General features: G+C 26.6%; 1 protein-coding gene across 8 annotated transcripts; it reads right to left on the bottom strand.

Moving 5' to 3' along the window:
• Positions 1-5,339: 5,339 nt before the first annotated feature.
• Positions 5,340-17,057, bottom strand: LOC145185137 (rap1 GTPase-activating protein 1-like). Of its 8 annotated transcripts, none has more exons than XM_090096786.1 (17): positions 17,018-17,057; positions 15,828-15,978; positions 14,288-14,409; positions 13,320-13,352; positions 12,396-12,446; positions 10,303-10,371; positions 9,916-10,107; positions 9,492-9,686; positions 8,572-8,712; positions 8,123-8,295; positions 7,654-8,026; positions 7,217-7,498; positions 6,820-6,869; positions 6,498-6,747; positions 6,348-6,414; positions 6,067-6,152; positions 5,340-5,995 (listed from the first exon to the last, which is right to left on the bottom strand). In XM_090096786.1, the coding sequence occupies exons 2-17, from the start codon at positions 15,967-15,969 to the stop codon at positions 5,876-5,878; spliced, it is 2,346 nt and encodes a 781-aa protein (XP_089952912.1). In that variant the 5' UTR covers positions 15,970-15,978; positions 17,018-17,057; the 3' UTR covers positions 5,340-5,875. The 8 variants fall into 8 exon arrangements, with proteins under 8 accessions (XP_089952912.1, XP_089952911.1, XP_089952913.1 ...); XM_090096785.1 differs by lacking the exon at positions 17,018-17,057 and adding an exon at positions 16,121-16,665; XM_090096787.1 differs by lacking the exon at positions 17,018-17,057 and adding an exon at positions 16,121-16,665 and having other exon boundaries at positions 6,498-6,738.

The following is a 17,057-nucleotide window of genomic DNA, read 5'->3' as shown; positions in this document are numbered from 1 at the left end:
ACTTGAAAAAATAATGCTTCCAGTAAAGTCTCACAACTTTTTAAAAATGTTTATAATAAGATGCAAGAAAATTTGATAATTTTTTTGAAAATTTGAAACTTTAAAAAATTTAATTTAAGAAAATAAAATTTATTAAGAAATTTTTATCAAAACGTCCGAAGCCGAATTTATTTTGTGATTTCGGCTGGATTTAGTATAATGTTAACTTTTTGGTCTACTTCGAAAAGTCCGAAGTAGTTATCAAGTATTATTACACGAGCTTCGTATCCTAAAATTTTACAAAACTTCGAATGAATCCTATTAAGTTTTTACGAAAGAAATCTTTTTGTAAATTCTCAGGTCTCTATTTAAGCAAATGTTTGTTCAGGGCCGCCTTATTCTCTGGGCTAAATGGACTATAGCCTAGGAGTGCCCGGAGATCTTAGGACGCTTGAGAACTAAAAAATTTTAAATCTGTTTTCTTAAAAATGTTATGAAAAGTATACAAATATTTTTATGATTTTATTTTATATATCATAACATAAAGTCGTAGCTGAAAATTTCACGAAATAGCGATCTTCAAATGTTATCCGTAAAAAATGTAAATTTAAATTTAACTATAGAGGTATTCACAAGTTTTGTGAAAAATCCGGGCCATAAATATAAATCATCGGGCCCAAAAGCTGAAGAGGTGGAAAAAGGTGTAATGAAAGTGTGTACAAATTTAGACATTAATCTTCAAGATTTTAGAGGTCAATCATATAACTCTTTAGAAAAATTTGTGATCGCCAGAATTTAGAAACATTTAATTATCACATAAAAGAAGGATAGAAATTATTTTGGAAGTTCATTATCAAAAACTAAAAGAATCTTTAAGAGGAACAATAAATTTGAAAGTGTATCAGTAGATGTACAAATGAAAGTGTGTCAGTAGATGTACAAAGTTACATATTTGCTTGTTAATACTTTTTATAATATTGATATACTTCTAGCAGAGATTAAGAAAAGGAAATCTGCATTTGAGAGGGTAGCCTCAAATTAAGAAAATTGTGACGAAATTATAGTTAGAAAAAAAAAATGCAACTTCGTAATCAATCGAATAAAAAATTGATTTAAAACCAGGCATTTTTTTAAAAATATAATTATGTTACATATTGAAAGCACTTTCCCTTATATATAATTACAGCTTTAAGAATATTTCTAAATTATTGCGTGTACGAATTGTTGTGAAAAAAGAGCATTTTAAACATCAAAAAGAATAAAAATTATCTTTGATCGTTATTAGTATAAGTTAAGTTGTTTAACGATTTTATCTACAGAAGGTGATGTAAGGCATGCTATCGGAAAAATCTGCCCACCTTTCTTGATCAAAAAAGGATGTAAGAAAGCTTAAATGTATTTAAATCAATATATTTCTGAAAAATTAAGACTGTAAAGATTTACATATTAATAGGGAAAAAACAAAAAAAAACTAAGTTTTATAGAAAATTCTGACTTTCTTTTTGATGCCTCCCATAAGTTTCCGGACAGAGTTATTTTTGTAAGTTTTAGCAGCGTAATCCCATTTTTTCTTCAAATCTGTAACTGATTTTACTGTTTTTCCACTTAATTTCAATTTCTTTTTTATGATGGCCCAATATTTTTCAATAGTACGTAATTCGGGGCAGTTTGGAGGATTCATCTTTTTCGGAACCAACATCACTCCATTATCATCGTAAAACTTTTGAGCATCTTTTGAGTAATGTATTGTGGCTAAATCAGGCCAAAACAATACTGAAGTACTTCTATGAGCTTTAATCAGTCGTTTTATACGAGAAAGACAACATTTCACGTATTCCGAAGATTTCATTGTGCCCAAACAAACATGAATTGGCGATTTTTTGCCGCAAGAGCAAAGTGCCTGCTAAATCATCAATTTTTTCGAATATTTATCAGTGATTACATACTTGTATTCATCACTCACATTTCCTCTTATTTTAGAAGCAACTAGCACTGCCCAGGAATTTGTTTAAAATCCATTTTAACATAAGTTTCGTCATCCATCAAAATGCATCCATTATGTTTTGTTAACAAGTTGTCATACAACTTTCGAGCTTGACTCTTTTCGGTTGAATTTTGTTTATCGTTTCGATTTTCGCATTTTAACTACTTTAAAACTTTGATATCCAAGTCTCTGTCGCCATTTATGTACAAAAAAATTGGAAACCTTCAGTTTTTTCGCTCGATATCTATCAGACCAATCAGGATGTTCTTCCAATGAAGTCTCCAACCGTTCGAGAGCTCTAGAATTTGCTGTGCGTTTTTTTCGACCACTTCCTTGTTTTCTATGAATTTTTTCTGTTCTGTAAACCATTTAAGAAGAGTATCTACAGTTCTTCTTAATATTTTTAATGATTTCGCCAACTTTCTATTCGATAAAATTGGATTTTTTAAGTGTTTGTCCACAATCAAAAATCTTTGTTTAGTTTGCTCTGTTGACATTTTGAAACTAAATAATATTTTTAATTATTTTTTTCTGCCAAAATGTTCTATTATACAAACACTACCACACACAAAAAAATAATTTCAAAAAACGACCGTTAACTAGCTTCACCACACCGCAAAAGGTGGGCAGATTTTTCCGATAGCATGCCTTAGATTATTTTAGATTTATGTAGAATATTTGGTTTTATGCGCTTTCTTGAATAAAACAACTTTACCTATTCATTTTATCAGCAATAAAATAAACGTAACAAGTAAACGAAATCAAGAACATTTTGAAGAGATTTTTCAAGTGTCTCGTAATTTGACACTAGAAACGCAGTGACGTCAGAAATTTTAACTGAAGATGTATTAAAGAGAGTTTTTTAAGTAATACAGGCATTAGATGTCGTGACCGGAACCTTTACAGAAATTCAAGGTCAAAGGGTAATTGGATTAGAATGCCAAAAAATTTAGCCCAAGGGCGCTTGAACTTGTTAAACAACTTTGTAAATGTTGGTAAACTACTGCTAGATGTTGTATTGTGAGATTCCAGACCAAGTTGACAATCGGAAATCCTCTTTATGACACTTTTAATGAATAGTTTTATATTAAATTGAATAAAATATATTTATAAAGGATTATTATTGTTAAGCAACGCATATATACAAATAGTAGATATACTACTTTTATATGTATGTATATATATATATATATATATATATATATATATATATATATATATATATATATATATATATATATATATATATATATATATATATATACAGCTTAAACAACAATAGTTTCTTCACAAAATAATTATGAAAGGTGATTTGTGTTCTAACAGTTTTCCGTCCACCTTATTCCTGAATGTAAAAAATTCAGCAAAACGTTATTAGACAATATTTCAGGAATCTGACGTGATACAATCAGACTAACTACAGATTTGTAATTAGTCTGACTGTAATCATCAAAATGAACGGAGTTAAAGAAATTAATTTCAAGGCTTTTCTATTGAGCAGTGTAATAAAAGAACATCTTTAATAAATTAAGACTAATAGATTCATCGGGTTATTGTTAACCTACAGTGATGGTTAGGGAATTGACACATAAGTCGTGATCAATTTAATAATATCAATTAGTTTTAGAAAAATTTCTTGTATGAATTGATTCCGTTATAAAACCGAAATACCATTTAAAGATTCTTTTTCACTAGAAAAAAATATGGCTACCAAAATTCTTTTTTTCTTTTTTTATTCGAATTCCTATTTTTTATTGGGAACAAATCGTCGGTTGACAAGTAAAACTCATTAAGCGCAATTAGCTGCAGTGTCACTTAATGAGCTTTACTTGTCAATAGACGAAATAGATTTTATTGAGTTTTCTTTTTAAGTTTTTTTTTTTTTTATTTTTAACCAATATGTGTGAAATATAGTATGGTATTTGAACCTTCACTTTTGAAAAATACTTAACAGAACACCTTCTACGTCTGTTTTTATTTATTTTTGACCAAAATTCATTAAACCATAATACTTTTGCCACCTGCAAATGTTTTTAGTAATATTTTTCAGATTAAAGTTGAAATTGTTTGTTAAAAGGAATGCGATGTAAGGAGTTTAAATGATAATAGTCGTTATTTGTTTAAGTTAGCCGGGGGCCATGTACTACTTTTTGGTTATTTATGTAATGTTTTCTTAGTTACCATGGCAAGGAAGTACTATTTTAGAAAATTTTGATTTTGAATTGTGTTTAGACACTTGGTTTTGTTTTAAATTCACTTTCACTGTCAGACTTTTTGTTAATTAGAGGTACTTCACCCTCAAGTTTATTTTAACAATGTTTAGACAAAACCTTATACTTTTTCTAATAAAGAATTAAAATTATTCTTTTAAATTTTTTGCGTTTAATCTTAGAATTTTTTTCCAAGCTTTCAAGTCTGCTAAGTTTCATTAACTAAAGCAAAGTTATAGTAAAAACAGTGCACGAGGAAATCCAACAAAAGCAGAATCGTTCCAAAAAGCGGTATCACTTTCTCTACAATTAAATTACAAAGTTGATATAGATTTATTATCTACATAAATTGCTGTTATGCAACCAAGCCAATTAAATAATCCATCGTTATGTAACGATCAATTGATGTCATTCCTCTTTAAATTTAAAAGCGTTTAAAATCTAAAATTTCGAAAATTAACATGTCAAAGAAGTCAAATCACAAACTGAAAATCCTTGAAAGTTGCAGAAAAAGTTCGATTACCATTTCCGATACTACTATCTTTATAAGAGCTATTGACATGTAGATTGATGGTTCAATCACATGGGTTTTTCACAAGTCATGGATTAATTAAAAATAGGGTTAATGCATTACTCCGCATAATCATCCACCGTATCGCTAGTTAAATATTTTCTGCATTGAATTGTTTTTCTCATTAAAACGATATTCTAAAAGGAAAAGAATTATCAGGCGTTAATGCTGCAAGAATCTCATTCACATACAGCCACGCTACATGGAGCTGAAAAACCAGAAGAAACGCACCTATACAAAACAGCAAAAAAGCACCTATACAAAACCTGTAATAGAGATTGGTTTACTTCCAGAAGCTTTCAAACTACTTAAGTTGTCCAGCAGTGTCTTATTTGTTTAGTAAAAGACTAAAAATCGCAGCTAAAAATTGAGATATGATTTGCGCAATAAGGGTACCATATTTGTATTATCTGTGTGTCACTTATCAAAGTGTTTTCATTAATCATATCTGAGCAGCCGCTCAGAATCATGATTAATGAAAACACTTTGATAAATGACACATAATACAAAGAAGTTTTAATCCGTGTCCCTCCTAATACATCATTTAGTTTAACCTCAATATAACAGTTATTAAAATTACTTAGAAGAATAAACGTTTCGAGCGAATATTTATGTATTTGTGTTTTCTTTTATAAAAGACCTACTTTTTAGGCTAAACAGCCCCGTTGGTACATTGTTGTATTCTTGTTTCTGTTAAAATTAAATTCAAGAAATTTTATTTATGTGGCTGTCTAGTGTCGTATAACACACACATATATATTAAAAATATTTTTACATTACTCGATAAAAGTATTTTACAATTGAAACGCGTAGAAAATGTCAAGGAAAACTTTAAATTTCAAAAATAAATTATTTAGAAATAAAAAATCTACGAATCTTCATAATCAACCCCTCCATAAATTTCTTTTTGTTGACGGAGATATTAGTTTGAATAAAGAGGGAAAAACTTTTAGAGTGAAGACTCATAAAGCTGGAAACTCTCTATACATCTTATAAAAATATTGAGACAAACCAAATCCTGTACTTTATACATATAAAAGTCCGTATAAAAAGTATTTATCCTTTAACTATAAAAGCGCGGATTAGTGCAAAAAAATAACGCTTGCTTGAAATACAAAAGAAAAAAATTTGCTAAACATATTCGGGAATCGAAGGACTTCTTTGCGAAAACCTTCTAGGTTGGGGTTGTGAAGATATGACGTCACCATTTGCAGAATACTTCCGTTCGTAAAGTTTCTTTGTCTCTTCCGCCTACGAATACAAGTAAAACGAGACAATATTTTGATTGGAATAAATTCAAGGAAACAATTAACGAGACTTACGTAATTTTGCCTTAATAGTTCATGATTTTCAGCTTTCAGCTTTTTAATTTCTCCTTTTAATTTCTCAGTTTCTGCCAGAGGGGGTACTAAAAAGCAAGTTTATATATAAGTATTTATATAAATTTATATATATATATATATATAACTTTGACCTAGTAAATATTTTGATGTCATCGCGTGGATGTAACATCAATAGATTTACGAATGGTAACAAATGATAAGCAAATAACAAAGTCAAATATTTTTTCAAAATAAAAAAACGATGCCATCACTTGTCTTACTAAGCCCGCTGTCATCAACTAATTCTTGAAACGGATGAGTTGTAACTTCAACAGAAGAATTTGAACCCTAAAAAAGAAAAGGAAGTACATAAATAAATGGAGAATGTGTAGCTGTCATACACAAAACGGATATCAAAAAATAACACATACTACTGGAGGAGGACGATCGATCATTTGAAATAAACGAGGTGAAGGAATGCTCGGTACCGTCAAAGAATTATTTAAGTCAATCGAATTAAACAAATTGTTTGAATAAAAACGAGACGGAGATTTGGTTCGTTGATCTTGGCTACGGTCTTCGTTGGTTTGCAATACTGGAGCGTAAAAGTTCATTTTTTCGCCAGCAACTTGATTCGAAATCACTGGACTCGTAAGAGATTGACTAAGACTGCTTAAGACACTATTTGAGTAACAAGAAAAAAAAGTCAAACGAGGTAATTAAATGAAAATAGTCAAGAAAAATACCACTTACCTTTTATCCTTTTTAACTTTTTTTTTATCTTTTGATGGCGTTTTTTTAACCTATAAAAATTATAAAACTTTCTTGACAGTTTTCAAAACTTTGTATAACTGCTGAAGACTTTTTAAGTAATTACTGTGGTGTGACCAAACAAAATCTAATACTTTAAGAAATGACAAATTTCGTATATACAAAATAAACGTTTGGGGAAAATAACTTAGTCATTTTAACTAGATATCTAGTTAGTCAAAATAACTGAATTTTTTTCTCTTAATGTTTACTTTATGTATACGAAATTTATCATTTCTTAAATTAGGATTTTCTTAAAGCATAGGACTTTGTTAGGTCACACCACGGTACTTTGCAATAAAAAATAAAAAATAAAAAAATACGAGGTCTAACAACTTACCGTAGCATCCTTTTTGTCGCTACATTTAATAAAACTAAGATCATTTAAAGATAAAGATACACCAGACAATTTTGTAGAAGAAAGAGAACCGGAAGACGACGACGAAACACTACCATTTCGCGAATTATTACGAATTGCTGATCGAAAAGAAGACAGTAAGCCAGAGTTTTTTAAAGGAGCATAACTAACAGATGACGTCGCAAAGTCGTCCAGCAAAAGCTTCTCGTTCTTCGCAATAATATCGGTAACAAGTCTTTGAAAAAGCATCGTTCTCGTCCGTTGCTAAAAATACAGTAAGATTTGACAAATAAGTCTAAATACGACTAAAATCTTACAAAACTTTACAACTTTAATTTCATAGCAAAAAATGAGCAACTGGTTTTTTTTTAAAAAAAAAAAATAATAATAATAATAATAATAAATAAGAGAACACTTACTGAAAGCTTTAAAAAGCTTTCGCTTTTGAAAGCAGCCATCTCGGCATTAATTATTTTCGTAAGCAAGAACTCACGAAACTCTGGACCTTTTCGAAATACAGAAGGATTAGGTAGCGGTGGAGAAAACTTTGGAACTCCTCCTTTTGCTACAACTGATACTTTATAGTGGGTAAGCGAAGTATTTGCTTCTTCAACCTGCACGACGACAAATACATGAAGAAAATGTGATCTTATTGACGATGGATTAAACGGCGTATTCTTATCTTGAAATATAATCGAAACAACATCGTTACCAATGTGACGCTTACGACCAATGTTTTGCGTGTCTTTCGAGCAATATGGTAGCAGAGTGGAAACGTGGAACATAATTTCTCTAAAGTTAAAATAAACTCAAAGCCATTAATTTCGATCTAAATAGAGAACTTATACAATAAGTGTGGGTATTTTTACAACAATGATTTATACTCACTTGTCTTTATATTCAGTAAAGTAAGAATGATTACCAGTGAAACCATCTTTTATGTCTAAGCCGCCGCGATACTTAGAAAAATCCTTGAGTTCTATACGAGAGCCCATCATATCTAGGAACTCCCGAAAGGCGTTGCTGTCATCCTGATTTTGTAGATACTCATTTTCATTGACCTTTAAAAAAAAAAAAAAAAAAAAAAAATTATTAAATTATTAAAAGAGACAGTATTCTTTTTAAACGATTAAAACGAAAATCACTTAGAGAAGAATTTTTTATCTTTTTATTATATTGAATTCAATATTGAAAGCATTTGAAAATTTGTTTTGAGTTTAAAATACTTTGCTTTGATTTGTGTATTTATATCAAAATAGATCAACTCATAGAAAGTCTTTTAAAAAGCACCTAAAAAGTCTTTTAAAATTCTAGCAAAGTAATTTTTAAAAACTCACTTGACCAAACTTTTGGTATATAACGCCTATTTTGTAGCAGTTGTTAACTGAGTGTTCGTCAAACTTCATAATATCTTCACTAGCCCGAGGGAATGCAATGGGATGAAAACGATCAACATCAACATCATCATCTAATAATAGCTAAAAACAGACAAATAAGATCTATTTGTGGCAAAGAAAACCCCTATGAAAAATTACACACTAATTTGTAAGCACTGGACTTTAATTTTTCGATTTTTACGATTATTAACGATTAAAATAAAAAAAATTTCTGTGTAAGTTGTTTAAAATAACTTTAGTTTAAAATAATTTTAATGTTTAGACATACAATTTACAGGATTTCAGAAAAAAATTGCGATACCTCGCAAAGCTTATGTTGTTTTGTTTCAAGACATAGCGCAGAGTCGCTATTCGATTAAAACCGATTTAATTCGATTAAAACAAATTTTAACTAACAATTTTACTTATGAATGTAAACATGTCACATCAAAAGGCTGTTTTAAAACGAATAATGAGTTATTTTTTAATAAACTTCAAAAAGTTAGATTTATTTTAAATAACTTATACAAAAAGTTTTATTTTGATCGTTGTTAATCGTAAAAAAATCGAAAAACTAGAGCCCGGTGCTTACTAATTTGTTTTAACAGCATTTACGAAATCATAGTTTGCAATTGGGTTCAACATTTAAAAGTTCTTGCTTTTACAAAAAAAAATATGATAAGTCTTTACTATGTAAAAAGTGTAACATGTTGTATTTCAATATAAGATAAAAGATAAGATAAATATAAGATAAAATTTTTAAAATAGTTTTTAAGAAGAAAAAAAAAAAAAGATTTTAAGTGGCTTTAGCTTCTTTTTAGGTTACATATAAAGCCAAAAAACCTATAGAGTCATAGGAAAAAATTATCAACAAAAATTACCTTTATGAAATCTCTGGGGCCAGGTGAGTCATTGTCAAACATGCTAGTTTTAACAATTTCACAAATACTTTTATCTTTTAATCGCAATATAACACCATAATGATCTTCTTCTTCTGGCTTTGAGGCTTTATTGAAGATAATTGATAGCAGTATTTCTCCATACTTTCCATCGATTCCAGCAAAATTGATATGTTCCTGGAAAGAAAAAAAAAAATGAAAAAGAAAACGTTTAAAGATTTCAAGCTAACAAGAATATTTAATAGAAAAATCAAAAGATCCTCTAATATATAATTCTTGAGTTATGTATTTGTTTACATTCAATTTCAGTTTAATATACGCTACCTACTTTATTAACTTACTAACTTCCAATTAAAGTTTAAAAAAAAAATTTGATTGAAAAAAAAGTTTTTAAACTATCCAACACCTTTCCAGCAAAACTTTTCCTGTAATCGTAGACAGTATTATTTTCAGTGAGGATGCATTTACTCATATCAAAAGTAGGAAATATAGGACATCTGTTTGCATCTCTTGATAAAACATGGTAATCACCTTCCATCCAATATTCTCCATTTGCTGGTAGCAAAACCATTGGATAAGGTGGACCTCTCTCAAGAGCCTAAAAAGATTTTAAACATTTAGATTCTAAAAAATGATGAAAAAAAAAACAAACAAACAAACAGATTTTTCGCTATTCTTTTTAAACAACCTTTTTAATAAATATTTATTTTAATTTTAATAGTCGTATATTTAATCAAAAATTTATTTAGAATAAATGCAAACTACTGTTAAATATGACAATATTAAAGAAAACCTGTTTCACAGGATCATCCTCTTCAGGGCTGACAGTTGGTGACCTGATGTCCATCTTTAACTTCTGGTGCTAAATCCATAGAACAAAACAAAATGAAAATTTAAAACAAAAGAAGTAAATTGAACATTTTTTAAAAAAAAACTGAAATCTAAGAAATATATTTTTAACCAAACCAAAATCTGAAAAACTTGTTTTTTAACCAATCAAATAAAACTTGAATGGTTAAAAAATGTTTCTCTTTAAATAAAATATACTTTAAAGTAAATTCTATTTTTAAATAGAAAAAATAAAATCTCTTCTAACACAAAACGACAAACACAAAGAAAAATTTAATAAAAAAAAGATATAGGCTATAAATTATCAACACAAAAAAAACACAATGAGATGAACACAAAAACTACAATAAAATATTGTGACATCAGCTACTACATTTATTATAACAAAGTAGAAAAGTATTAGAAAGATTATTGTATTAGTATTGTATGTCAGCAGTATAAGTAATTAATTCCTGTCTGTAAAGCATGACAATTTAAGTGAATTAAGAAACAATTATTTAAAAATGACACTGAATACTAAGATTAAAAAACATGTAAAAAAATATATACAAACACATGAACACACACATATATACACAAATATAAATATGTATACATAACTACAATACATCCATATAATAAAACTATTTTAATGTATATATACATACATGAATACATACATACATACATACATACATACATACATACATACATACATACATACATACATACATACATACATACATACATACATACATACATACGTACATAAGTTTGCATTAATAAACAATCAAACATCTATTAATGATTTATTCAGTTTACAATTTATACCTAACTGAAATTTTCAGGGGATATATTAAATTATATTAGGGGATTACACTATTAATTGATAATGCACATTAACTGTAACATGAACAGAAGTGTAAGAATACTACTATTAAATTTCTTTTCAACAAGTTTTCAATAACTTTTTCAAATTTCTGTCATATGCAACAGTATGAGATTTGCTGTGAGTTTAAGATTTTATGTTTATTGTTTAAAAAACTTTTAACTTGTTTTTTTTTTTTTTTTTACAATCTCATTTACTTGTTGTTAACATGATGCACCAATTAATAAATTTTAAATTGTTTTCCTAAACTTTATAATTTTTGAATATTGTCTTTATGAGGAAAATCTTCTACCAGAAGTTCAATTTTTTAAAATTAAATACAAAAAAAAAATTGTCAATAGATATAATAGTTTATAAGAATAAAACTTACTTGCTCTGTTATCAAATTCTGATTTGTTACCACATTAGTTTTAACACTAATGGTTTCTACTAAGTTGGTAGGACACTTATTTATTTTTCTTAAAGATAAATTTTTCCAAAATGACCTACAAAAACCACCTTGAAGACTCATTTTCATTAATACTGACTTTTTTAAAAAATGTTCTCATCAAAATACATTAACAGCAAATTTAAAATTGAAACTAAAACAACACCACTGTTAAAAATGAAAAAAATTGCCAATACTAGGAAGTCATAAAACTAGCTATCATAGTTTTAGGTTTCATCATAGTTTTTTATTTCTTCTACTTTTAGCTTGATTTCAAAGCATGCTTTTCTTACACAGGAAAATCAATTTAAAAATAAACTTACAACACAAAAATATCTGTAATTTAAAAATGCTAAAAAAATATACTTTACCTCTTAAAAATATTTTTAAAGCAAACTTCAAGTAAAGGTTAAAAAAGAAAAAAAATCAGTTTCACAAAAAACAATTAAAAGGAGAGGAAGATGATTATTTGAGATTATTTGTTATTTTGATTATTTGTCATTGAGATTAGATGTTATAAAAAGATAAACTGACTTAAAACAATATGTACAATATGTACACAATATGAACCAAATTTGTTAATAAAATAGATGTTGCCGCACAGATAATTAACACAAACTTTTTATATAGTAAAGAGCACCATTATTTTATATACACATATAAAATAACAGCACAAATCTTTTAACTCACTTAAAAATCATTTAAAAAAATAGTAATGGACATAAAAACACCAACAACATACTTTTAAAAGCAAAGGTGGCATTGCAGTTCTTTGGTCTTCAAGCCTGCTTCCCTAGACATAAAAAGTCTTGTTTTTGCAATATCCTTTACGTAGTTAAAGATAGTGTTTATTATAATAAAAATGCTTAAATTCTTAAGTATTATCATGTAGGAATTTTTAAAAATATCTCTTTATTAAATATAACTCTTTGCAACAAAAAGTACTTCATAAAATTATTATCAATTATATAAAAAGTTAAAGAATTAAAAACAACTTTTTTTAAAAAATTTAACAAACAATTAACTTAATTAAGAATAACTGGCTAAACTGGTTTACTTTAATTGCTATTCTAATATTGCATACACGCTGTTCTTAAAGTTTAAAAAATAAAAAAAAATAAAAAAAAAAAAAAAAACAAAAAACCTTACTTCATTTTTAATTAAATAAAAATTTTGCTTTCCCATTTTTTACTGTAAGAGAAGCAATAAACGTTTTCTTTTAAAAAGTCACTGAGATGCAAATAAAAACAACACTGGTTTCCATTTAAAAAATGTTTACACGATAAAGTTTACAAGATAGTAGAATCTAAGGCCAAATGAGATAACTGAAGGTTGTCACCACATTATTTATTCTAGTAATAGAAGTTATTATTATTTTTCCAATAGTAAAAATAATTTAACATCCAGTAAGAAGTTTCTTAAAGCCCAAGTCACACTTCAAAAAACATGTGTATATATTTATATCATACTTCAAAAAACATGTGTATATGTTTAACAACAACAACAACAAAAAAGACAACACATTTTCTAAGTTTCAACACATTCTCATACTCAAATTTTTATTCTTTTATTTAACAAAAAACAAATACCTATTGTGTAAAAACTTATGTTGAATCAAGACACAAGAAATAACTTAAACAAACAAGCCAAAAAAAAAACACTGAACCTGCAGTTGGAGAATTACATCAAAGAAGTTTTCCTGAATAAAAAAAAAATAAAAAATAATAAAAAGTTATTTCAGCATATTTACTTTTAAAACAAATGTATATACATAAAAGATAAAAAAATAAAAAAATAAAAATAACAGCAAGCAAATGCTTAATTAATAATACCATGAAAAACAATTAAAAAGCCACAATAAAAAAATTTCAAAAAATAATCTAATTAAGAATGTAAATCAAGCAGAACTTTATGAGTCAACAAAAAGTCAGTGATATAAAATTTAATAGAAAGCCATCTGAATTTTAAATAATGCATAAGTTTGTTTTTTAAGTTTGTTCATACATAGAATATTTAACGGAAGTAGAAATAAATAATTTTTTTTTACTTTCATTTTAGAAGGAGAATGGAAAATGTGAAAGAGATCTTTTTAATTGGTACTAAGCTAAAATGCTAACTAACAGTTTAAAATAAATTCTTTTTCAGCTGTTTAAGTTATTTTCAGTTGTCTATAAAATTAAAGAAAACTGTAAGAACAATTCTTACATTTAATTTTTTTTAAATAAAAATCTGTTTTACTAAAAATATATTATTTCCTGAACAACTGAAAAGGGCTGAGATTCATTTAAGTTTGTGGGTTCATTTTTTTCTCTTTTGTATGTTTGAATGTTTGCTAATGACAGCTTTTTAACAACTTGCCACAAAGAATTGTTTGATTATCAACTTGATGAATTAACATAATTGACAATATATTATTACTTGACAACATATTGATACATCCTTGACAATACACAAACATTTCAATAGATTTATTAACAACATTTTTCAAGACTTTGAAAATTTTTTTTGAAAGACAAGAAGTAAAAGCAAGACTGAATCACAGAGAAAATGTTTAACACAAATTCATTAAATAAAAATTTACTACAAAATTTTGGAACTGATATTTTTTGATAAAATATAACAAAAGATTTTTACCTGTTCAAAATCATTGAATGGTGCAGGTATACCAACCTCATTTTGTTTCTTTGCTTCAACCAGCTTTCTAACATTATTATCTTTAAAAAAATGTATTCCATTTGAAGCTGATTTAGATTGAGCTAAAGAAAAAAATTAATTAAATAATTTTCTTTTTAAACAAAAAAAACATTAAAAAAAAATCTAGTATTCAAATAAACCAAACTTCTGGCAACAAAATTTTTGAATTTGAAAAACTAAAGGAAGGAGTTACTAAACTTTAAAAACTTTAACAAAATTTCAAAAAACTCAAAAATCATACAGAATGTAATCATTACACTCATATCTTGGTTTTTTATTTACTATTTTACAATCTAACATCAAATCAAGTGAAATACAGAACATTAAAGAAATTGCCTAAAATTACTGTCTCAATAATCAAGGATGAACAAGTTGTTTCCTGAAATCAGAATGATTTTTTTGAAAATTAATATATTTAAGATTAAGTAAAAATTGAAATATTTTGATATATTTATACCAGTAAGATTTCTATAACATTTTTTTTTTTACATTTCTTATACTTTTAAAACATTAAAAAACAACAAAACATTTGATAAGTAATTACAACTTGTAACTCATGACCAGTGGGCTGTTCTTTATTTAAGTCCCATTTACTTATCAACCTTTTGTTGTTTTTCTTGTTTTGTTCTTTGAGAAATGTATTTTTTCTTTTCGATTTTAAAACAAACAAAAAATCATTAACTCAACACAAAATTGGGAACAACATTATTTGGAGAATCCTAATTTGCTGTTTATTAAAATTAGGAAAACAAAAAAAAAAAAAAAAAAGGTGAAAGAAATAAAACTGCACCCAACTAGCTCACAAATTGTGGAGTTTTATCTTTCTTGTCTTTTTTATTAATCTATTTTACTTTACAGTTTGAAATGCTGATTAACATTGACTTACACCTTGGATTTTTTTACTCAATTAAAATCAAGATGTAAGATTTTAAAAGATAATTTTCAATTAGAAAAAAGATAAAAATATCAAAACATAAAATACATGAAAAAAAAAAAAAAAAGAGTAAAAATCAAATTAAAAACTGCTGCTCAGATAAAAGATTTGCAAAAAAATTTTTAAAAAAAAATTAAACTTTTTTTTTGTTTGTTACATTTATCTTAAAAATTTTTAAAAAATACTTTAGAAATAAGTTGCCAATAAACTATATTCCATGCTTTTCAAAATGTTTTTAAATAAATTATATTAAATTATTTTAAATTATTTATGCACAAAATTAATTAGAGGAAAAAGCAATATTAACATTCTGCAGTTTTTTTTCCTTTTTGATTGAATGATTAAAAATCATTTAATCAAAAAGGAAACCCTAACCCAAACCCTAAAAATAAATAAATGTATTTTTAATGTTTCTAATATCTCTTAATCATGATAAAAACTGTTTACACCATAACTTTAACTAATTTTTATTTTATAAAACTTTTACCCAAGAAACTGTGGAATCACCTTCTGATTATAAACCTACTATTTGTTAACTGAGCTTACCATTTAACACATAAATATCAGTTAAAGATCGCTTCCGTTGCAAGATTTGATCAGAGCTTGATTTTTTCATTTTTGACTTATCTTTTTTATGCACACCTGTATGAAAGTAGCATGTCAAACGCTTTGAAATCGTTGTTTCCATATTGATAGCCTAAAGATACAAGCAGAACAATTATGCTTTATTGTTATTAAACTTATTATCTTATCTATTGTAACCTTAAATATCATAACAATATTTAGTAAAAAACTCTTTTCAATGTTTAAATTTGATTCACAAAGAAAAATCATCATACCTACAATATGATAGCAAGAGTTTTTTCTCAGTAACAAAAAATGAATTAGAATGCAGAGGACTATAATCTTCAGCTTATTTCTGAATAAACTTCATTTTAAAACAACATAAATACTTATATAAAACAACATATCATCTACAATTTTTTAAGATTGTCTAAACCATTTCAGAAGAATCTTTTGTGAAAATTTATTATTTATATATTTTATCTATGCTTAACTGTCTGTTAAGCAAGTTTCAACATAGCATTTGAATTTCATCTCAATCACTATTTAAATTGAAAGGTCAGAGAAATACACAAAAGCTGCTTACAAACACTGTGATAATCTTTAAAAGTTTTTCAACCCTTTTGAAGATAAAGTGTTTGAGTTTACTTGTTACCCTCTAAAATTTAAAATCTTTTTATTTGAAACATCAGTTACTTAAAAACTATTTTTTCAGCTGAAGTTTTAAGTAAACAAAAGATCAACTAAAGATCTTTTAATTCAACCAAATGTAATTATTTCTCTATTTAAAAAAAACTCATTAAAATATCAGTTTTTTTTTTAATGAATGTGGAAAAGCAATAAATACCCATCTTAAAATAAATCTTTATTATGTCTACATTAAAACAATCAGATTGGTATTAATCTCCACACACTTAAAGCTTATGTCAAATTTACTTATAAAGCACAAATATTGCAACATGTTAAGCAAGAGCATCAAATGACTTTCATGTTGTTTTATTAAAACATAGCAAAAAAATAAATAAAAATTTAATAACATAAAAAATAATTATAGATTAACTCCCACACAAACATTTCCCACCAAAAATTTTTTATTATTCTTAATTGTATATAAAAGAACAATTGAAAATAAATTTGAAATTGTAAATAATATGTATAGAAAAAAACTATACCTAAAATCTTTTCTAAAACTAAACGGTACTATTCTCTGTC

Source organism: Hydra viridissima, unplaced genomic scaffold, assembly GCF_058129835.1.
Source record: "Hydra viridissima isolate aposymbiotic clone 2 unplaced genomic scaffold, HvirCarnegie_v1 scaffold_9, whole genome shotgun sequence".
NCBI classification, from domain to species: Eukaryota; Metazoa; Cnidaria; class Hydrozoa; order Anthoathecata; family Hydridae; genus Hydra; species Hydra viridissima.
The sequence above is the reverse complement of the archived record's forward strand: the minus strand, read 5'-3'. Positions and strand labels throughout refer to the sequence as shown.